The 23,360-nt window shown below is 38.8% G+C and overlaps 1 protein-coding gene across 5 annotated transcripts in view; it reads right to left on the reverse strand.

Moving 5' to 3' along the window:
• ALCAM (activated leukocyte cell adhesion molecule) overlaps window positions 1-23,360 on the reverse strand; it is a 115,284-nt gene that overhangs the window by 47,966 nt on the left and 43,958 nt on the right. The window contains exon 1 of one of the 5 annotated variants that reach the window (XM_077174400.1): window positions 20,618-20,654. The exons of the other annotated variants lie outside the window; for them this stretch is intronic. Coding sequence (XP_077030515.1) covers window positions 20,618-20,639 — 22 coding nt within the window. The 5' untranslated portion in view covers window positions 20,640-20,654. Of the gene's footprint in view, window positions 1-20,617; window positions 20,655-23,360 lie in introns of those variants that run through there. 5 annotated transcript variants of the gene reach the window in all.

Here is a 23,360-nt window from a genome sequence, read left to right on the forward strand (position 1 = left end):
AACAATGCTGGAGAGGAGCACAAAACAGCAGCTCAAATCTGGTGGATGCAGTCACAGCTTACAGTGGATTTCCAATATAATATAACATTGGAAGATATAGGTACTGTCCAGTTACTGAACAACTTGCTCTAAGTCTCAGCTGCCCTCTGGAGAAAACCATGAAAGGTTAGAATATGCAAAGCATGATTCCTATTAATGCTTTAAATTAATATAGGAGTTACTTCCTAGAATTTTAATACCTAGTTATTGCCTTCTGCAAATACAGTGCTGCTGAAAAGCAGCAGGATACATTGCAAAGAAAGCCTGTATGTTGACCCAAAAAGGGAGTTACTTTCAGTGTGTGAAAACAGAAGCCACAAAGAAGTTTAATCTTTCAAATATTTATGCACATATTTATCTTCACTAATAAGTAGTGGCAGAGTATGAGGATGAAGGCACGAGACATCAGCATAGCTACTAGAAATCTGTTGTGTTGACTTGGCTTCCCCCACTACTATAATAAATCTCGTGGTAGCATCCTGAAAGTCCAGGACCCCATTTGTAAGACAATACAGAGACACAATCCAATGATTTCTCAGGAATCCAGCCCAGACCAACCTTATGTAGACCACTTTAGGACCCCCATGGAGTCACTACTACTTCCAGAGCATGACCCCAGCTCAACGGAACCCCCAACTCCAGCTTTGTGCCTATGCCACCAATAAAACCTGCTATGTGGTTTGCAGGAAGAGAGAAACTTTGACTGCCTGGGTAATACACCATGCTGGCTTTAGGGAATGTGTTTTCTGCACACACCTCACATCAACACAGTCCAGTACACTGAACAGCAGTATCAGAAAGGATAGCAACTGCACAGGCTCTGGTGCTTGTAATTTCAGATTTTGATCTGAATGGCCAAGTGCACAACAATTCCTGCAGAGTAGCCCACCTCAGATGCACGGCTTTCAGTGCAGAGTGGCTGCATTTATGCTGTCACTGAAACTCTCTGTAAACACCAATCTTGGTGTGCTTCCTCTATATACCTGTCAGAAAGTCTGCAGAGAAGGCAGCCGTGTTTTAGTCAGCATGACAGCTGTTACGATGCATCATGCTCCTGTAAACTGCCTTAATGCCCAACTGCGCTTTTAAGTACATTTGAACATCTTACTTTGACCTACACATGTGGGCCATAATTACCAATTTCCCTGTCAAGGTACTGCTGCTGCTGCCCATATCACCACTTGGCCCTGAGCAGGAGCATAGAGGATGGGTCTCCTGAGTTATTTTGATTTGTGGCAGGAGCTTTTACCTGTACAGTGCCAGTTATCCATTTTTTGACACTACTTATGTACTCAGAATGACCATTTTGCAGCCATTGTAGACAAGGTGCTTGCTATGTAGGCCATATGTGGGCAAAGCACCCAAGCTACTGCAACTCTGGGCGAAAGCTGATCCTGTCCTGAAGATCAGAACCTTCATGTGCACCTTTAGGCTGCAGTGCTGTGAAGTGAGGTACTTCACTTCTCTCCTAAGAGCACTGCTGTGTTTCCTGCAGAGGAACAGCATTCACACTGTGGGGACTGCTTCGGCTCTTGCTCAGTTGAAAGCATCCCTGAGTCAGTCAGTTGCAAGCTGTCCTGCTGTCCTGTGGAGATAAAGCCATCATGCCTGAGGGGATTCCTAGAGCACCCATCACATAGAGAGAGCCTTCCCAAACCGCCACTCTGTACCAAGGGGAATAAAAACCATGCTGGGTACCTGGCAGAAAACATTCCTGAAAGGCAAAAACAATCTTACAACTACTTCAAGCCATCTCTGACCATCTGGAGGGGTGGTAGGATGGCTCAGTGGGTCAAAGAATCTGACCCCCAAAGGAAAAAACTTTGTCTTCTTTGAGGATGCAGAACATCTTTAATCATCTCCAGCTTCTGTAAAAACATGCACTAATTAGCAAAAATATTTTAAAAAATGCTCCTATACACAATAATTCTAAAGACAACCTGAAAACTAATTAATAGTTCTGGAGTCCTTTTTTTTTCCCCTCTTTCTGGAGCACCATCTGGTGCCCTTCCTAAAATACCAAGGCTAGAGAATTATTTATGTGAGCTTTGACCACGTCTGAACAGCTCACAGAATGATGTATGTTTTTAATGCCCTGATACTGACAACAAGCCTTTTTTCTCTAAATTAATGGGAAACAAGTGTTGCACAGTGAAGATAAAAGTGACTTTGTGAAGTTTTTTTTTCTTTAGAAGTTGCCTTTTGTAATAGATTAGAGTCTTTGCAGAAATGTCAGTGTCAGCTTGTCTGACCAAAGGGAGGGATGCCATGGCACATGTGCCATGGGTTGTGTGTGCATGGTGGGAATTGATGGGATATCAGGTTGGTCTTAATAAGGTCACAAAAAACAAACAAAAACAACCGATGCCTACCCAGCCCCACCACGTGCAGAAACAAAACCCTAGATCAACCCAGGTCACCCTCCAGCAAAAGAGTATCTGCCTTTAGCCTCTCACAGGAACAAATCACCTTTTTAGGCTGATCAGTTTAACTTTTTAAATATGTTTTTCTTTTCATAAATGCATTTGATATGCAAACTCACACTGAAAAGCAGATGTTCACAGCCTAAACCAAGCCACAGAACTACAGAATGGTTTGGGATGGAAGGGACCTTCAAGATCTTCTAGTTCCAACCCCCATGCCAGGGGCAGGGTCACCATCCCCAAGACCAGATTGCTCAAAGCCCTGGCTTTGCACACTTCCAGGGATGGGGCAAAGAAGAGTGAAAGGCTGGGTTTGGAGACCCAATACAGGTGTTGGGAGTACCAGACCCCATGGAGCAGGGCTGCAGTGCAGCCCCTGCTCACCAGCTGGTCCCCAGGCATCCCCCCTTCTGGAAAGCAGCATGGGGACCTCTGAGCAGAAACCCACAGCTTTTGCACCAAAGGGCTGAGAACCTGCACCTTTGGAAACAGGGCTCAGGTACTTGAAAGTACCTGTTAAAAACAGTCAATAAGAAAGCCTAAACTGTCCATTTACAGATCCCTGTACTCACCAGAAAATCTCAAAGCACTTTCTCCTGGACATAACTGCTTTTACCCTTATTTTGGAACAGCACAGAAAATCTCCCCAGACACGTGGTGTGGAGAGCTGCCAGCTGTGGCAGAGCTGGGATGGGGAGAAGCAGTGACAAACAGTTGGCACAAAGCAGCTTTAAACTGGGTGACAGACCACCAGGCTGCAGAGCTGTAAGTGTTTCATTTTAAACCCTCAGCATTATCCTGAAGTACTGTTTAATAAGCATCATGCCTCTGCTTTGAGGGGGAAATACCAGAAAGTCCCTGGGAGAAGCTTCACACCTGAACTCGCCTTCTGTGCACCACCAGCTGCTGCAAGAATTATTTTTCCTCTCTAGATAGTCCATATAAACACCTGAAACTGGCTGCTACAGTATTGGAATTAGTCCAACATAAGATAAATATCCATCATAGACATTAAAAAAAACAACAAAACATACCTTCAATATATTAAGTGCTCTAAAATCAAAACAAGGTACCTTAAATCAAGCTGAATGCATCTGAGTAGGTTTTCATTATCTAGATTTATCTTAGGTACATGTCATTTCTGTCTCATTAAATTGCAATATAAATTGTATGCATAAAAATATTAAACATTTTTTCTTCTCAAAATGACTAAAATGTGATAAAAGCCCACACAATACTTTCCCTTGCCTTGATGTTTGCAAGAGAGTACCATATGGCTTGTGTGAATCCCTCAACAAGAGTTTTCCTGAATTCAAAACTAATTTGATTTGGCAGCTCCTTCTTTAGAAAAATGTAATTCCCTTAACATGTTTTAAATTATATTCTAGTTAATAAAGCATTATTTTCTTATTTGAAGTACAAGCAAGCTTTTACACATTTTTTATTTTCACCATAAAGGTAAATTCTTCAACTTTCAGAACTGGCAGGAGTATTTTTTCCAAACAATCTTCTCTGCACATCAACAATAAAGTAATATTTCATAATTGTCTCCATGCATCCCCTGTATCTCAACATATTAGGGCATGCCAAAGATCCAGAGTATATGGTAATCTTTTTCTTAAACAACTGTGTATGCTAAGAAAGAAAATCAAGCTTTATTTAAACCCATTTTCTTCTATAGGGGAAGGTGCAGCACAAAGTTCTCATGATTGGCAAAGGGCAGGCAGGCAGCATTTGACAGGAGGAATACTCTGAGCTGGGGTGCTACAACAGACCATTCTTCCTATGACTTGTCTTCTAGAACAACCAAAGTAATTAAATCAGCAACTAAAGGTTTTTCTGAACAGATCTGCTTACAGGCCATGTGGTATAGTAGTCCGGTTTTGTCCTGGATTTCTCACCAGGATGAAATCACTTTATTTTTCAGGATAGATGCAATAGCTATAAATAGAAATTGCTATTTAGTTACACTTCAGAGTACAAAGTAGTTTATCATAGGTTGCTTCTATGGGCCTAAAGAACCCTGGACTACAGGTTTTAGTAGGATAAACTTTCCTTACAGCTGTGTTACAGTTTTTTCTTTACAGCAAAGGAAAATGAAGCTTGAGTGACTGCTGCTCACAGGTACCCCCACAACAAGACAATGAGTTAAGAAGCTGACAATTTCCACTCCAGTTTCACAGGAATGTAATAAGTACTTCACATCAAAAGTATCAGGAAGACAGGGAAGAGGGAAAAATAAATTAATAAATAAAAGATTGTGGTCAGGTGAGAAAAAGACTGCAAATAAGCTTAAATTGCCAGGTTGCCAGAGCATCCATCCTGTGCAGAAGTTTGCACAGAGAAGACAAGTTTCCACAGGACCTTCCACCAACTTTGCTTGGGGACACACAGATGGGCATGAAGTCAAGGGACAAACAGCCATCATTAGGCCTGCTGCCCCTCATTTCTTTAGTTACATCTCCACACCTTTATATTCAGTAATTTCTGTGGCTGAGGGTGACCTGCACCAGGCTGAACAGATAAGGCTCAGCAGAAGCAGGCACCTGGGAACACAAGTCCCAGAATAATGGAGAGATGGCAGGAGGACACAAGAAAACATCAACCCCTTCCCTGCTATCTGAACAAGTAATCAGCTGAAATGATCCTTAACAAGGTGTGCTGTAGTTGTAGACCTGGTTTTCTATCTCCAGCCATTAAGGGATAGAGGTATACTGTTCTAGGAGTAGCCTCGCTTCATTAAAACCATTATTTGAAAAGCAGGAAAACAAGAGGGAAAAAAAGTCTTCATCCCCCAAAACCAAAATTCAGGCAATTCAGAGGATGCAGCAGATTTTCTGTATCAAAGCACAGTCATAACTAAGCTTACAGAAGCAATTCTAATTAGGCAGGAAATGAAGAACAGTTCATTTCAGACTGGCTGAAAGAACAGTAGATTGATTTAAATCAAATCACTGATTTTAATCACGGATTTAAATCAACCAAGCAGGACACCTTGATTTAGCTCATCAACTTTAATCTTGTACTTTTTACTTTTTTCCTAATGAAAGCTCATTCATTTTGTTAAGATAATGTGGGGAATTGTGAAAAGAACACACTTCGTGTTAAAATGGCTTAAAATCTTTATTCTCACTCAACATTAATGACTTGTGACTTCAAAGCTTGAACTGGCTATTTTTTTAACAGTTAAAAAGCATAGCTTTTAAAATTCATTCACATTTTAAGGCTCATGAAACACACTGTAAATTATTTTAGAGATTGTAATAAATCTAGGTCTTGATAAATGAAAACATTTTTGCTTAGGTATCTTCTAAAACAGTCTGGGTAAAGCAACTCCAATTCGAGACACCACAGATTTTAATCCATTTCTGTGAAAGAACATTAGAGCCCAATAGAAGATAACACGTTCTGTAATTTAGGCACACCTATTAAAAGTATAAAACCTGACATTGTGCAACATTCTCTTAAAAAATTTAAAAGCTGTCAAGATACCTTTGCAACTGTGTTAATACAAAAAATATGAGGAAAATGGTGCTGAGATCACAACGATGAACTGCTCAGAGTACTTTGAATATGAGATAGAAATCCCAATTAAATGCTACGCTAGGAAAAGAAAAAAAAAGCTTCATAATTTATGAGGGAAAAAATTCTGAAGGTAGTATCAGCAAAAAAGGAAGAGGACATGTAGGGACAACCTTGTGCTGGAAAAGAGCTGGAGGTGACAGAAGAGCAGAACAGATTTCATGTGTAGGTACATGTAATACAATGTGGCAGCAGAATAGAGAACAGCAAAGTGTATTAATAAGTATGAAGAGAGACATTAAAATGAACTAAAGGGATGTTTCAGGAGAGTGGACTGAGAGACACATTATTACTAGTACACCTAAATGTTACCAGTGTCCAGCATTGGTGTTTCATTCAATATTGCTTCCTTTTTTTCCCTTTAGAGGCTTGACAGAGAGGAAAGTCGTAAGAAAACACTCATTTGGTACCAGTGCACACCAAGACATACCTCTCCGTATATAACCCAGCAAACCAAACATAGAGTTACATCAGCTAATAAATACAAGACAAAAGCACAGAGAGCTTGTAGCTGAGCAGTATCTCATTTTAATTGTCGATACAATTCTGACTGTTTCTGTTAGGGAAAAGCTACAGATGAAAAATATCAACTCCTAATCTTTATGAGCTACTATTTAAACCTCCACCAGGGTGCTGGGGCTCTGCTAAAAATGAGCAATGAAAAAATGGTGATGCTTTTTTCATTAATCCTGCCCCCAGCAAGACTCAGAGCTGCCTATTTCCCTGTCAATGTCTTAAGCACCTTTCCCTTCTCTCCTTAGCTCCGCAAAGCTCTGAAAGAAAGATGGGGATGGAGCCCACCTCGAACCATTCTGAGCCAAAGCAGACCTAAACAAAACTTACAATCCCTTCCAAAAAAGATTAAGTATGTTTGATTTGCTCATATTCTACCTCAGAAATCTCTGAGGATAATTTTCCCACTTACTGACAATGTTCTTGAGTAAGAAAAGATTTACATTTGATTTTGAAGTGTTAAGGTACTTTTCCTTACAAACTATGGGGACCTGCAGCACAAAGTGTCAATCTGCTAGCCAAGGCAGATGCAGTGATTCTGCTTTTAGTTTTCTTTGACATGGCAAAGAAAAGGACTTTTTAAGCACCACTTGAGAGCACACAAGTGATAAGAACAGTCAATCCAGAGTGAACATTCAGAAGAAAAATAGACAAAACCAAGCTACCGTGGGCAAATGATGGAGATTTAAGAAAAACTTCAGACTGCTGGCATTTGGCATACATGTCAGATAAATTAAAGTACAGCTTTAACAGCAATGCGGAATTTCCTCTGCTTTATAATTAGGAGCTTCAGCTACTTAGTTTTGTTCATTTGCTTTGGAGGTAATATTTCAAGGCCCAAGCTACATAACCTGTGCACTCTTGGTAATTGAAGTTACCTACCTGCAGCTCCAAGAAGCTAAAAGCAGAACACAGCTGCAGGTGGATTTGCTGGGTACCACAGTCTTGGAGAGCTGACCACTACAAGTACGTGCAACAGAGCAGGTTCCACCACCTTAAATAGTTACACCCTTCACATAACAGCACCTAACTGTGCCAAAAGAAACACTCAGCAAAAGCAAGGACATGATGCCAGTTAAGAGTGAAAGGGGTAGCACCAGGAAATAAAATCAGCTGCATTAACTAACAACAGAGCCAGCGTATTAGTCTCTAAGCATCTATTGCATGCTGTCTTCTCTCCCCTCCATCCCAGTAGGATTACCTAGTGCAGTTTACACCATGGACCAAACGTGCTTTTGAAAGGTGTATTTGTTAATGTCACCTCACCCTCCAGCGTTAAAAACCAATTTTATGCAATTTGGTGTGGATTGCTAAACCTTGGCCCCCCTTTCCAGCAGAGGGGAGGGAGAGAGGGGGCAGAAAAGCTCTCTCAATGTCAGCACTTAACTTTCTCCTTTCAAGTCTTCACATCTGCACCTTTTAAATTTACAGATTTTAAGTGAAAGTAATACCCAATACCCTCAAAATTCTGTAAAACAAAACCCCATACTTTCTATGCTTAGAGAGCTTCCATAAATCACACTATTAGAGCTGGACTTTGAAACTGGTTCAAATGCTATTTCAGGGCACTGAAGATGCCTCATGAGGTATTTTATCATCTATCTCATCTTAAACATAAATTTATCACTCAAAAAAAAAAAGGTGTCAGAATATACACCTACACTGCTTATAGACCTCAGCTGGTATAAGCCCCCCTAACCAGAGGAAAGCTGCACTGTCTTACAGACAATGAATACATCTTTCAATTAATGTGCATATGTTTCAAAAATCACTAAGCTTGTGAAATTTAAATAGTAAAGAGAAAAAAAAAATCAAACTTTTTGGTAATCAACAGACCCCCCCCAAAGACAGAGAGCATCTATTTAGCAAAATAATAGCTATCCCAGCTGGTTTTGGCACACCTAGCTGGGTACACCTATGCCAGCTGCTGCAGTCAGATGCAAATCAAGGACAGACTTTTACCTGTTTTCCATCACAGCCAGAATTGCTATGCTTAGTCACTTATCATAACAGAAACACATGCTTAGGAATAATTACTAAAAAACTCCTTACTCTGTACTTTTCACCACATTTCACTGTGGAGATTAATCAAAGCATAAAACCTAATGATAGGTTAAACCTTGGACTTAGCTGTTTTCAGAAGGACACTGGCTATGTGCTGACTCACCTGCTTTCTTACCTCTTCTGTATTTCTTCTATTCATCTATCAAAGAAACAATCCTATTCTTGTCTTGTGGAAACAGCCACTGGAGAGAAGTGAATCATATTTTAACAAGAAGCCTTTTGGCTCTGTTCTATTCAAAGGAGCCATACATTCAAGATAACACTGAGGCAGTTTTCTTTTCTACCTAACTTCACATTGTCATTTTTGTGAAGAACACATTTAAGCAGGCGTCTTCAGTCCGATGGCTTTTTGAGCCTAGGTAAATTGTTGGGTTTTTTAAAATGTCTACACTCTATGCATTAGTATTTTACATTAAGAAAAAACCCCAGTCTTCAAAACAATTATTTCCTTAGAATTACAGTCCATCACCTTAACTTGTGGTTTGTCTTCCACTGAACACAGAATGCAGCATTTCTTATTTTCATTGTTTACACAGGACATGCCATCTTAAACAGAGTTTACATTTACTGCTTCTGTGATAGCAGTTGCTTTTCAATGAGTGTATAAAATTATTTCCATTAACAACCTGTTTTTCTGGTTTAAAAAAAAAATCACATGAAATAAGTTGTAAAAATGTGAAATTTTGTTAAAACACTGATTATTCCTAGTAACAAAAGAGAAAAACAAAGCCAAAAGAAAGTTCAATTAGAGATTATTAGCATTACAGCGGGTATTTCAGGCCAAACATTAACATTTTGATAGCTAAATAAAAATATTTCTGATTATAAGATTTACACTTGGAGGTAAAAAATAAGTGCATGTACAATCTTTTTGAGAAATTGATATTCTAGCTATCAATTTTTTGAGGGATAATTTTAAAGTTTATACCTGACACGAGCTGGAGGTAACACATCTGGTTTTAAAGGTACATTGTAAATAATAAGTTCAACAGTTCACAGATATATATGATATATTTCTTGTTTTTGAATAATTTAAATACATCAAACAGAGACTTTCTTCCATGGTTACAAAATTTTAGATGATCACTTTCCTGTTAAAAAATACAAACAAACAAAAGCCCTGCCAAACAGCAAAAAAAAACCCCAAAGCTTCAAACTTGAAATTTTGGCACATTTCAGTACTAATGGGCTGGAAACCTAACCTGGAAACCTAGGTATATTCTGTAACCTGCTTTTGCTAATGTTGAAAAACCACATTTGTGACCAGGTCATGACTTTTCCTCCCCCTGCCCCAAGTCTAAAGCAAGAAAAGGGATCCAGTTCAGCTCTTCTAATGCAACCAGTCTGGCAAGTGGAAATTCTAATTTGCTAAGAATTTTACACAGTTCTGCAGAACCCTACATATAGCAAAGCAGAAGCCTACAGAGATGTTAAATCTGTCATCTATTAGGATTCGACCTCTACGTCATTCTTTCACCTCCATATGTATGAAGGACAATAAGTACCAATGAAGGACAAATAAAATAATTTGAAATATTCAAGTCAGCAGATTAAGATGGGACTTATCAAAATATTAAGAAACTGTAATATGCACTCAACTAAAAAAGAAATTAGATAGAGATTTTACACTTCAGGTTTCTGGAAAGAGAAAGTGGGTTACATGTAGGGTATGTATGTACCTACACACCTGCTTATGTCTGTGCTCATTCAGACTATCAGTATGGACAGATTTCACAAAATCTTCTTTCCAATCTCACACTCATATTTAACTGAAACATCAAACAAATAAAAAAGAACCACCAAGCCAAGTTAGTGAACTCATTACAGCTTCTGGAGATTTCAGCCTTCAAGTTCCCTTTAAGTGCATGAAGAGAAGATAAAACACAATAGCTGTGGCTTGGGTTCTGATTTCAGCTGCTGCTGCTGCATAGATCACTGAAATTTAAAAGTTATTCCAGGTTTCATACTACAGCAATAATACTACAAATAAAATGTGGCTCTACATTTTTAATGTCATCATGTATATTTTTAAATCACAGTGGAAAATTTTGTTCTGGCCACCAGAAAAAAACACTGAAAGCTGATTATTTCAAATCTCCATGTCCTTGCTTCCCTCCCTGCTCAAGCTAGTCAACCAGCACAGCATTATCTTTCATGCTGCATCTAAATTTATTCTCTTAAACACACCAGTCAGCTTTCATGTAAAGCAGGGTGCAAGACTTTATGTAAACCAAATAGCTTAATTTGAATAATTTACTGCTAGGAAAATTATATGTTCTGTGTCTAGAGTAACAAGCAACAGTATCAACCAACCTGTGAGTATTAGAGAAAGGAAGGTCTTTTGGCTAAAGCTCTGAATAAAGAACAAGGACACATGTATTCTTGTTCTGCCACTAAAAAATTAAACTTTGTACATCAGGCAAATTGCTTTCAAACCTTTAACCAGCTCTATAGTACTTTGTGATAATATTACATTGTGAAAAAAAAAAAGATTTTGTGAGTATAGTTAAATGATCCAACACCTGACTACTGATACGCAGTTCAGGTTTTCATTAAATATGTAGTTTCAAACTCTGCTAGGTTAAATGCTGAGGGTACATAACAAATGATGACAAGCTATTCTGATTTAAAGGCAAGTACTTGTATTTCATTGATGCAAAACAATTACTGTATTTTCTATATCATTAGAGTTGCAGTACCCAAGGCACCATAAAGCCTAAATAGGGAGGCAATTCAAAGCAATAACTGCCTTCCTGTGGCTGTTTCCTTTCTTGATTTAAGCACGTTCATATCTAGCCCAGGTGCCCAAGTAGGCAGATGGAAGTTGGACAGCTATTCTCTTACCTGGCACTTTCCTCTGATGTACAAAGGGCACGTAGATAGTTTGTTAATGCATGTTGGCTTTACCTGCAGGCTGAACTTGTCCTGTAACATCCTTGTAGATCAAAATGATCTCTAGAACAGGCTGAGTTTCAAACTTACACAGTAAACAACCTGTTAATGCCCACATCCTTTAACAAAAGAAACCTTGACAAAAACACCACAATTTTGCCCAAAGGTTTCACTTGCCTTCAGTCTTACCCAAGCAACTCACAGAACTCTCTGTTGAGTTCCTTTCAGGCTAATGAATTCCTTGTTTCACAACAAACTCAAAGAGAGCTAAGTGATTTTGCTGACTTTTGCCCAGACAGGCCTAAACAATCAGGTTTGAGGCAGAACAGCTCAGGAAGCCCACCGAGGCACATTGAGTTTTACCTAACACTTTGTTACTGGATTACAGCACATGTGCTCCCTTGGCTGACTTGCATTTCCCCTCTAGGGATGGGTACTACAGGAGTAGCTGGCTCTCAAGTAACCACAAAAACTGCTATTTAATCCAGCTTCTACAGGCTTTGCAAAATAACCCCTCTCAATGCACAGTTCGTATAAAAAAATACACCTATTTCCACATGAAAATCTGAAATTAGTCTAATAGTGACACCTTTGTGAGCCTTTTGTGGGGTTTTATGACACACCAGCCTTATATATCTGGGGAATAAGTAAACTGAACAAACACAGTAATAATTTTTCAAATTATTCTTAAAGACATTCTATATGTATTGTAAGTTGAAATATGAATTTATAAAGTGCTTCTGAGATTCTAACCTCCAGGTTTAATTGCGTGAATAAAAATAAATGTTATCATTTGGCACCCAACTGTGAAAACAAACCCACCATTTTCTGTTTTGGAAAAACAAAACATATTTTGCTTTCAGCTTGTTTTTCATGAAACGTAAAGTGGGAAGAAGCAGCTTTAAACTGCTGCTTTTAAGTGTCACTTGGAGGCACGGCTACTTAGAAAATTAAACCCATAATACATTGTACTACAAATGCAACTCCAGGTCTCTTGGGCATTAACCTCATGTTCTAAACACAATTTAATTTGGCTCTGCTGCCTGTCAGAAAATTGAGAAGAGAAAGCAAGACTTTTCCAGCACAGCACAGGGATCAGTCCTTCTAAGAACTTGCTATTCCACTATACTCAAAATCACTGTGTGCAAATACCAGAATTACTCCTTTTCACTTTCTATTTTCTGTTCAAAAATTATTTGACAGCAAAAAGCAGTCAGTGCAGAAAGTATTAAAACACACATCTAATCTACTTGATTTTAGAGATGTTAGCATATTTTTATCTGGTATGACAGATTTGCAATCTTCCATAGTGTTCAGATACCACAGTTTCTATCTGCATTTCAAGTGTTGGCATTATTAGGGCTTCTATTACCATGGTATGAAGCAACCTGAAGACTCAGCCTGCACTGTACCAGGTGCTGCACACCTCTGGAGGCAGAGTGCCACACACCCTTGCAAAACAAGCAAGGCAGAAGCACAAAATGAAAGGCAAAACATTTATTATTATCTTCCACTTTTCCTCCCCACTTCCCTGCCCTCAAAGAAGTCACAGGAACAGGATCCGGTGAGCAGACACTGATGTGCTTTGGAGGTGAGAAGCTGGACCGTGGAGCTGGGAATGCCACTGCAGAACAGGTCACACCTGCTGCTCACCAGCAGCCTCAGCTGCACACAGAAAGCTGGAAACCTCTGTCTTTGAGATGATTTTCTCAAATCCCAGCCTGAAATTGCAGAAGGGGGCAGACCTGTCTCTAACTAAGGGCCAGAGACTGAAATCAACTTCTCCAGTAAGATTAACCTAGGAATTCAATTGTAAATATGCCATTGCTGTGGTACCTTGGTTGGTCTGTTTTAAATGGTGAAAAGGCAGGACATGAGAGGGGCTGAGGACAAGGACAGCTGGCATCCTAGGGACTGTACATTTCACAGATTCAAGAGATCTTAAAACCTGTTAAGTCCTGGGCTCGCAGCCACAAGCTCTGTGAGCACAATAAAGGCCAGCTCTGGAGGAGTCCACACAACAGACACTAAGAGAAATAGCTTTTTCATGCTTTTCCAGGTCTGGCTTACAAAAATGACATTTCTCTGTAAGTTCTCCTGTTAGCAAATCCCCATGGATGCTGCTACCAAGGGCTGATGGAAAATGAAGCATGAGGAAGGAAGCAGAGTCTGCATCTGTTGGTGCAGGATGATCAGCCATAAGCAAGAGATGCATTGTTTGCTCCACAGGCCTGAACACTCACCACTTACCACATAACCTCATGTTTTTCATCTGAAAAGTGTACAGCTGATAAAGCTGCTCCTGGACAGTAACCTTCTTATTTTTAATAGGGAGGAAGAAATAAAAGTAGCAGAAACTACAGAACAATAAGCCTTGATAAGCAACAGATATTTTACTTGTTAAAAATTATTATAGAACATTTATAAATCAGGGACCTTCTCAAGAAAGTTAATCAGAGATATATTTCTTTATGAGCAAGACAGCACAGATATTAACATGGATTTAGAGAATCAGGATTGCTTTTTGAGTGATCAAGGTGACATAATGGAGAAATCTGATTTCCTGAATTGCCCCTTAGTTACACCCTGAGAAAATATCCAACTTGGCATCCCAAGGCTAAGCACAACCAATTGCACTGCTTCTTATGATTATTATGTCTCTACACAGCATGAGATCCCCCCAAAATTCTGTTATTATGGGTAAGTGAAATTCTGCAATCTCGTACAAATCTATAAAACGCTCTATTCTTCATATCAGTACTACAATTATATATTTGTAGATTAAAAAAACCCCGACAAATCAAACCTAATATCCCAAATCTACCCCAACTCAGCAAATTCAGAGCTGTAAACTGTCAAAGAAACAATTTTTTTCTTATTATTTATATCTCCGAATATATCCTAAGAGAAAAGCTACCAAAATCCTTCTATACCTTTAGAAATGTAATTTTTTGAATCAAAGGAACAAGGATTCGTAATAAGGTATCTAAAGTTTAAGGTGACATCAGGAAAATCCCCAGTATAACAGAATCAACAAGACATGTTGTTGATAGCTGCAATCCCCACACTCCCCTCCCTCTTCTCTTTGCTGCCAAGTTGCAGAGAAGTGTAGAGCACCAAGTGTTCCCTCTTTGTGTACATAAAATAAAAGTTCAGGATGTAACTCAGCCCACACTTCCCCAGCTAGAAACTAACCTGACTTGGACTTGTCTCCATCTGGAAGAAACACGTGACAGGACATTATGGGGGGAAAAATTGCACAGACCCAACCCTGGTGCTTTTTCACTAACACCAGTTCTTCCCACATAATCTCATGGCACTCTAAATACTGAGTGCTATAAAGGCATTGTGTAAATATGCTTTGGGTTTTTTTGTTGTTAAACACATGTCAAATCATCCATATCACATTGAAAAACTGTTTTCTGGTCCTTTTAAAGGAAGAAAGTAATAAATTATTTATTCACTCTGCTTAGTGGGATACCCTGTAATGTGTCCAGGACCTCCATTAATGCTCCCAGTTCTCTTCTGGTTTTCCCCTCATTACCTGCAGGCCTAAAATGCAAACAGCACTGTGCTCTAAAACACTTGCTCTTGCCAAGTACAGGAGCAGAACTCACAGTTTTTCTGGTATTCATCACTTATAGCTTTGTCTTATGTGGGGTTTTTAGAGGAGGTGGGAATACAGACCAGCACAAGCAGAAAGTCAGCCAAAAGATACATCTTTAGGAATGGCCAGCTCTGGGTAGGTGTGTATCCACCATGCCCCTGAACACCCTGCAGAATCACAGGCTCATAACAAAGTCTGGGTTGAAGGGGGTTTGGAAATCATCCAGTGCAACCTTCTGTTTAATGGAGAATCCAGATCTGGTTATGCATGTTATATCCTGTCAAGCCAATTCTTAACTATTTACAGTGAAATACTACGTTTTTATCTAATCCTCTTCAAATCATGTAACAAGGGTAAGAAGAACATGCAAATACCAAATAGGTGTTGACTTTAATGGACACCTTTCATTTTGACTGATTTTTGTATATTAAGTTTTCCCTTCAAGGAATGATCACTTCTAATACAATTTCAAGACAGAAAGCAAATGCAAGATTTAAAGTGGCTCGTAAATCACCCAATATCCTCTAACTCTAACATCCAAATCACCCAATACCCTTTAGAGTTTTGTAATAACATGGAGATAACAAACAATAAAAATGCAGTTCCAGAGACTTTATCAAAGCATCCTAGAGACCTTCTACTCCAGTTGCCATCTGGTGTAAAACCCAAGCCACAATATTGTTTTCCAGCTAGGGACAGAAAGAAGCTGGTGAGCGGTTTTGTAATTATTGTGTGACAGTACTAGAATACCTTGTTTGTGTTGGACTTGGGCCTGTCTAAACCTTGCTGATATCAATCAGCTTCACTGAGTGCTGGATCAGATCCACACCTGAGAATTTAAGCGATTTAATTAAAGCTTTGTCAATCTCAAAGTTTGTTCAAGAAGCATCTTGCCATTAACAGAAGTGGACAGGTTGTTCTTTTAAACTTGTAAGGCTCTCCCTTGAGGACCACAGCAAACATTTTAGGTCCTTGATCTACAGCTAAGGTTAATCTGTTTTAAGAATGTCCTAATCAGCGAAGATGTGCTGGATATTGACAAGAAAGAAAGCAGAACAGAGCCTTGATTAACTGAAGGGCAAATTAAATTTTCAGCTGAATCCTGGGACACTGAAAAAAGAACAGGTGGAAGAAGGAGGAAAATTTGTCTCCTGAAGAATAGCGAAAGATCTGAAACTCTAAGTCTCTGTGCAGATAACTACAAGAGAGGCATTTGGACAAAGAAGAATTACAATCAATCAAAACTGGAAGGCTCAAAGGGTGGTTCCATTAAGAAACTCAATATCAGATTAAGACCACAGGGAAGAAAGATCCTCTGAATGTGAGTTTTATTAAAAGGAGTATTTTAAGAAAAAAAAGAAGAGAAAGAAATGTGACTTCAAGTTGTGAAAGAAGGCTTCCTGCCTGCCCTGAACTCTGCACCTGATTGCTAAAATAGGTGCTATTTGCCCTTTCAATAGCCACCTCTGTGGATTTTAGCGAAGATTTTTTGTGGAAAACCAGGATCACCACCTACTCGTTAGGAAGAATTACACCAGTATTGTAAGATATGCCTGAACCACCAGTCTCCAAAAGACATCAGCAGCTGCTGAGAGGACACTTCATCTCTTGAGGCTGTGATTAACTATCCTGCATCTGATGCTGGGAAGCAAAAGTAACAGACTCTGCAGCCAAAATATGAACTCAAGAACTTAACAGCTCATCATCAAAGAAATCATTCTCTAGAACATATGCAGACCATTCATGTGTATGGGGAAATGTTAAGAAGTAACATTTCTTGCAACATAAATTGCAACAAATCAAGGGAAACACATCACCAAAAGAATTATGAGGAAAAAAATTGCTGATTTACTATTTAAGTAATGTCACTCTAGACAGTTCTGAAATTTGCTGTTCTTGTTAGTCAAAGTTCCTCTCATAAAGTATCACTGAAAGAAGCATAGCACTGAGGAAAAAAAACCCAGTACATAAGGTGAGGAAGCAGAAACAACTGAATAACAAGAGGTTAGATAGAAAAAAACTTAAACTGATTCATTTTTAACTGAATTGAAACACTGGCAAAATTAACATGGCCCATCAAAATTGTTTTATGTGACATTAAAAAAAAAAATCAAAGAACATTGAAAAAAATTAAGAATCCTAATTTCTTCTGACTCTATTAAATCACAAAATACTTTGTGGATCTTAAGCTTCCTAATCTGTAAGGAGACTTTTGGTACTATAAGCCATTAAAAAATTCTTTGTTTTCTTAGAAAATTATCAAGACCAGTATCTTTTGTATATCTCTTCAAACTGTGGTTTAGTAAGTAGGGCTTTCTGAATGTATTGCCCATAGTCTTAGTAATGTCAAAATCCTCTTTGTATTTTAGCATACAAATTTATTTTGATTCATGAACAGTCCTTGAGCCGAGTAAAAATTTGCTTCTACCAGTACCTGAAGCATACAGAAAACCTACCAAAAAAATGCAGCTGAATACACTACCACTAACATTCCTGGCTTATCTATTCATGCTGTAAAATTTCAATTTCAGCTCCTCAGTAACTCCCACTCTCCTTTTAAAGGTAAGTATTATCAGGGCTAAGTTTGCTTTTCAAAAATTGGACTAATTTTTTTGTATGCTGATGTAAAGCCTACCAAGCATTTGTTACAAAAACAGAGTCCTAAAGTCATAAACTCAGGATATTTATCTCACTGTATTTTTGTTACCCCCAACAGAACCATCTACAGTCATTCTCTGACTCTAAGAAAAATTAATAAATCAGTAAACTCAGGTAAAATTGATTTCACCTAACTATAATTGCATTCAGTGTGGGGTTTTATGCCTCTTCAGCATCACCTTTATGCTCAGATGAGGGAAAATGGCATTTCTAGGGAACTAACAAAGAAGAGTCTTGCTCACAGTGAAACATGCCCTTCTGACCATGAGCAGATGCTGTTTAGACAGCTGACTCAGATGTACACCTGCCCAAGTGGTCAGATAAACTCCTGTGATTACTGTACTCAAAATATTTGGGAAAAAAAATTCCAAACAGCCAACAGTATTTTTAAGGAAGTTATTAACAGAAGCTGACAGTCAGATATTCTGTGCATAAGCCTGCAACTGTTCCAGCGCTGCCTTGGAGAGGAACATTTTCAAACCCAAAGCTACCAGCAGTCCCCCCCAGAGAGCAGGGGTACCCAGTAAAATCCATGCTGGCCACTGCTGCAGGTCTACATGGGCAGATCTCCCCCCTTAGGTGGGACTTAAGTCACTTAAGTGACTCTGGATACCTCAGGAAGTCCCAACACACAAAATAACTATATAGCAAAATAGAGCCTCAAGAACTGTTCAGATATCAATCAAGATTTTTTTTCATATGGTTGCAAAAAAAAAGCATCCTCATTTCTATCACACTGGTACAAATACTCATGATTTTGCAGTCACCAGTTTGCAAGATGAAATGCTGAATAAGCAGTTTCAGTATTTTACAATTTTTGCAGACAAAAAGTAAAGGTTTTCTAGTAAAAATGCTGACATTAACTCGCTCTAAGCATTACCAATATTTTTAAAGTTAGAGAACCAGAGAAAAAAACAATATTTGCAAAATCATGTAATAGATCAGTGCTGAGAGCATTACTTTTCACAGATACCATAAGTGATGGATTTCTTTCCCCAAAGACTGGAAGATATTTCCCAGACACTGCATACAGAGAGAACACTGCACAGGCATTTAATCTAGTCTCTAGTAATAAAACATTCAAAATGTTTAGAGGATGTAACCATGACACCAATGTATGAAACTTTATTTCATAGAGACGTTGATATTGAGCAAACTACATATCAAGATTCCCTAGATACCTCAATTAAAAACCTACAGAATTTTTAAATGATATCACCATTACCATAAATCACCAAGATTAAAAAAGCATGCAATGGTTTATGGTACTTCTTCAAATTAATTTAATAGCTTCAATTAATAATAACTAGGATTTTAAGTTTTCTTGTTAGCAACTGGCAAACTGATTCCTTAGCAAACTTTTTTGACCTGTAAAATAAGTAAATAAATGTATATGAGAAAAAAAGCTGCTTATAGTTTTAAGACTGCAACAATTGAAATTGTGAGCTGATTTTTCAAGTCCGTTCCTGTGAGAGAGATAGGTCTTTTTTTTGTTAATCCTTTCTTCTACTTTGTACTCTCCAACACAAAGAAAAAAGAGAGGTCGAAAGATACAATAAATTCACAGGATGGACACAGAGTTTCTATTTCAAGGGAAGAATCCAAAATTTTTCTCACTTGTTTTCAGACAAAATTTATCTAGGAATATTTTGTTGAAACTAGCCACAACATAGATAAATATTTATCTATTTATTTCTAGCTACCATCCCAAGCAGCACAGCAATCCTCCCTATGCTCTCCCTTAAGCATTTTAAGCTGCTATTCCTTATTTTTCACAGAGCTGTTGGCTCTTTATGATTTCATCATGATCTTCTCTTGATGATCTAAACTCACTTTCTGATACCCATAATTTTTAAAGTTTCCTGGCATTTCTTCAAGGAAGTCTCTGGTCAGAATCACTTAGGATGAGCTTATCTCCCACAGTAATGAAGAGCTGAGGGAATTTTCTTTGAGACACAGCCAAGAAACTTCTAGTTTCAAAGTTTAAACACGCCACTGTTGATTGTAATATGGCCTTTGCTGCAGACTGTGCTACCACACCTGAGCACATTTGTTTTGCCAGTGAATCAGTATTACTTTGCACTTGGGGGAGAGATGATGGGGGAAAGGACCTGCAATTTTGACTATCCAGCCATCCTGCCTCCTCAGGATATCAGTATTAGATATTTGGATGGATACCTATCTGCTCCACTGAACAGGGAAATTAGCTGGTATCTACTGATCTGGAGGACATGTACAGGGATTTCATTTTCACATCTATCTGCACAGACTGACTGACTGCTGTCACTGTTAGGGTAAATACAGACTTTATTAACCACTATGTGGCCCTTCACAGGGAAGGATAAATGCTGCCATTCTTCTTCTTTGTGAGATCACAAAACTAACAGACAGAAATTATGATTATCCTCTACAACCACGGATAACTTATGTGGTACCATGTGTTTCTAATGATAAAGAATAATACTGACATGAAAATGGATTTAACACATCCTGACCTATGTCTGCATTTTCTTCCCACAGCAAAAGAAATAACAATTGAGTAGGATTCTTTATAGTATAATCTGTACTACCATGCAAGAATCAAGGTTGGAAAAGAGCAGAGTTGGTGCAGATTATATCAACATAGTGTATTAAAGTTCTCTGGACACGTACTACCTCCAGAGTTTTATTTCATTCTTCCCTAAATCTTTGCAGTCATTTTGTGAGAATTGAGTGCAAGCCAAGAGCAAACAAATCCTTGTTACAAGCCATGTTTTACATCCCTTCTGCAGTCAGGATGAAAGCTGTCTTTGTAAGGTACATGACAACAGACAGTAAAGGTTTAGCGGTGTGACTTTACCCTGGATTGCTTTCATTGCCATATTCAGACTTTAAATTCAGGAGATGAGGTGCAGGAATAAGAGCAGTGTCTCCCAGAAGGGTTAGATGCACAAAGGAGAGCTGGCTTTTTCTTCTATGCTTTTAGGCAATTCTCCTGAGTACAGAACAGAAGATAATCACAAAGGCTGACAGACTGGGATACAGTGGGTTTGAATAGGCTTTTATTTTTTGTTGTATAGATAACTGTTTTAAGTCAATTCTTCATGGTCATCAAAATTAAACATTTTATTTCAAACTCAAGATAAACATGCTTTTGAACATAAAATGAGAGCCAACACACCAGGGGCTACCTCTGCCACTCCCTGCCCTTCAATTCCAGTACCATGGGAAATGCTAAAGGAAATCAGAGGAGGGAAGAGACAGTACAGAGATTTGGAACACAGCTGTCTTCTCATGTCATAAGAACTCTGGACTAAAAGTCTTCTAACTTTATGGAGCAACTTAAAAAATTATTTGGAGGCACTTTTAAGTGTACTGGTTGCTCCTTCAGAGATCCCAAAAAAACAAATTAAGAGTGCATACTTACTGGCTCACCAACAGGGATTACTTTTCTCATGCAGGACAACCTGAATGATCAGTGCTCCAAGAGCAGCTGTCAGAAAGCCCTGAAGGTCTCCTGCTGGTGAACTTCAAAAGCATAACTAATCCTGCCTGATTCTGGTAGGAAGTATTCACCCTCCCAGCTCTGCTGGGGAGGAGATAAAGGAAAAGCAATAGGTCACAGAAGCATCAAGCACTTCAGAGGGAGTCCTGTGTTTCCTGTATCGTTTTCCAGCCCTTCATAGCATACTGATTTACCTGCTACATCTTCTCTTCAGAGGATCCCAGGCCATATTTCTTCATCATAAAGTTTCTAAGATTAGAGTGAGAGAGGCAAGAAAAAACCAAACAGCTCATCTGGCCACCTGCCCTCTTCCTCCTGCACTCTGCCCTCCCCAAGCAACAAACCAGACACACTGAACAAAATGAAAGCCACTAAGCTTTCTGTGGATGTCTCTGTTCCACCCACCAAAAGCACATATACACATTCAAAGCAGAGGACAGGGCCAGAGGTTTCACCTGATCTAGAAACTGGCTCTGGAGAGATTCATCTTAATTAATTACATCCTGCTTTATAAATCCAGCAGACAACGTAACACATGTGCTATGCTGGTTTCAACAATGCTGGAGAAAATGAAGTAGCTGACAAAGGGGAAAAAATTGCCTTTTCAACCTTTTGCCATTTGAAATTAATTGCAAAACATGTACCAGTGTACTGTAAAAAAGCTGAAGTCAATATAAAAATTTGCAAAAGTAAGGACCCTCATGTATTTGATATATACTTAATATGATTTTATTTTGAAATAACAATGAATTTTTTTTAAATTAACCAGTTTACAGGCATTTTTGCTATGTATACATAGGCTACCTAGAAAAGCAGTATTACCATTTCTGGTTTTCAAGCACAAAAGCTGAACAAAATAAAAAGAAAAATCAACTCTTTAGTGTAGATTTGAGCTTAGAGAGCCTGGAGTTCATAGCCAGCAGAGTAATGAATTTGGCAACCAAACGTGGAACTTGGAAGTCATATCAGCCCTCATTTCAAGGTGGTTATGTGCAGGGTCTCCAGCCTGACAGATATTTCAGGTCACATCCCACATCAGTGGGATGAGCAAGCAGGAAGGGAGGTGCAGCTGAAGCACCTTGTGAGTGCCAAGCTCTGCACCAAGAGGAGACAGCAGCTCTTGGCAACCCAGGCATCCCCAGCTCTTCCCATTTCCAAAGCAGCTGGAAGAGGAATGCAAATGGTGACTCTAAGTAATCAGCAAAAGCTAAGTGCTAAGGAAGTTACTTCACAGACTGACATTTTTAAGGTGAATGGGACCTGACCACTCTGCATTAGTTTCAGCAGCTATCAGGTTCTTTAACTTCACACTCTGTTTCAAATAGAGTAAGTCAGTCATTGCTTTCTAAAAGGGCCTAATTAGTCAGCTCAGAGTGTGTGAAACTTCATTTCAGAATGAAAAATGACATCCCAGAATACTTAGTTAACCTAAGTTAACTAGTCACATACTGCCTAGATCAAAGGCCAGGAACTTGAGAACACAGCTTATATATTCATGATAAACTACAGATCTCTGAAAGCAAGGCTGGTGGAAGACTCTGGACAATACATGCCCATGTGGCAATAAATCCATTTATGGTGCCAAATTAGTTTTCCAATTTACACTGCAGTGTTCTCAGGAAATCTTGCTCCAGTTGTTCAAAATCATCATGATCCAGCTTGAGCAGATGTTTAGCAATGAAGCAAGACACTCGGTACCTTATTTTGATGTTGAACTCAGATAAGAATGAGATTAAGCAACTGAAGCACAGAATTTCCTCAAATACCCCTGAACAATAAGGTAAAAAATAATGGCATATTTAGAGAAGGCTGAGTACTATTGTCTTTACTGATTCTATTTCTAATTGTAATTGTCATCAGCTTCTCAGGAAGAATGTAAAATAACAAAGGTTTCAGGAGTGGAAATTGAACAAAGGAAAAACTACAGATTTCTAAATAAAATTTGTAAAGCTTTCTAGCAGACAGACTTTTAAACTATGCCCTCTAAATAATTGTTGTCCCAAGATATAGTGCAATAACAGAAGTCTCTGGTCATGAACCCACAGGGCAAAAAAATCCAGCAAGGAAACAGGCACTTCAGCACACTTTTTCTCCTTAG

Source organism: Agelaius phoeniceus, chromosome 2 (assembly GCF_051311805.1).
Source record: "Agelaius phoeniceus isolate bAgePho1 chromosome 2, bAgePho1.hap1, whole genome shotgun sequence".
NCBI lineage: Eukaryota > Metazoa > Chordata > Aves > Passeriformes > Icteridae > Agelaius > Agelaius phoeniceus.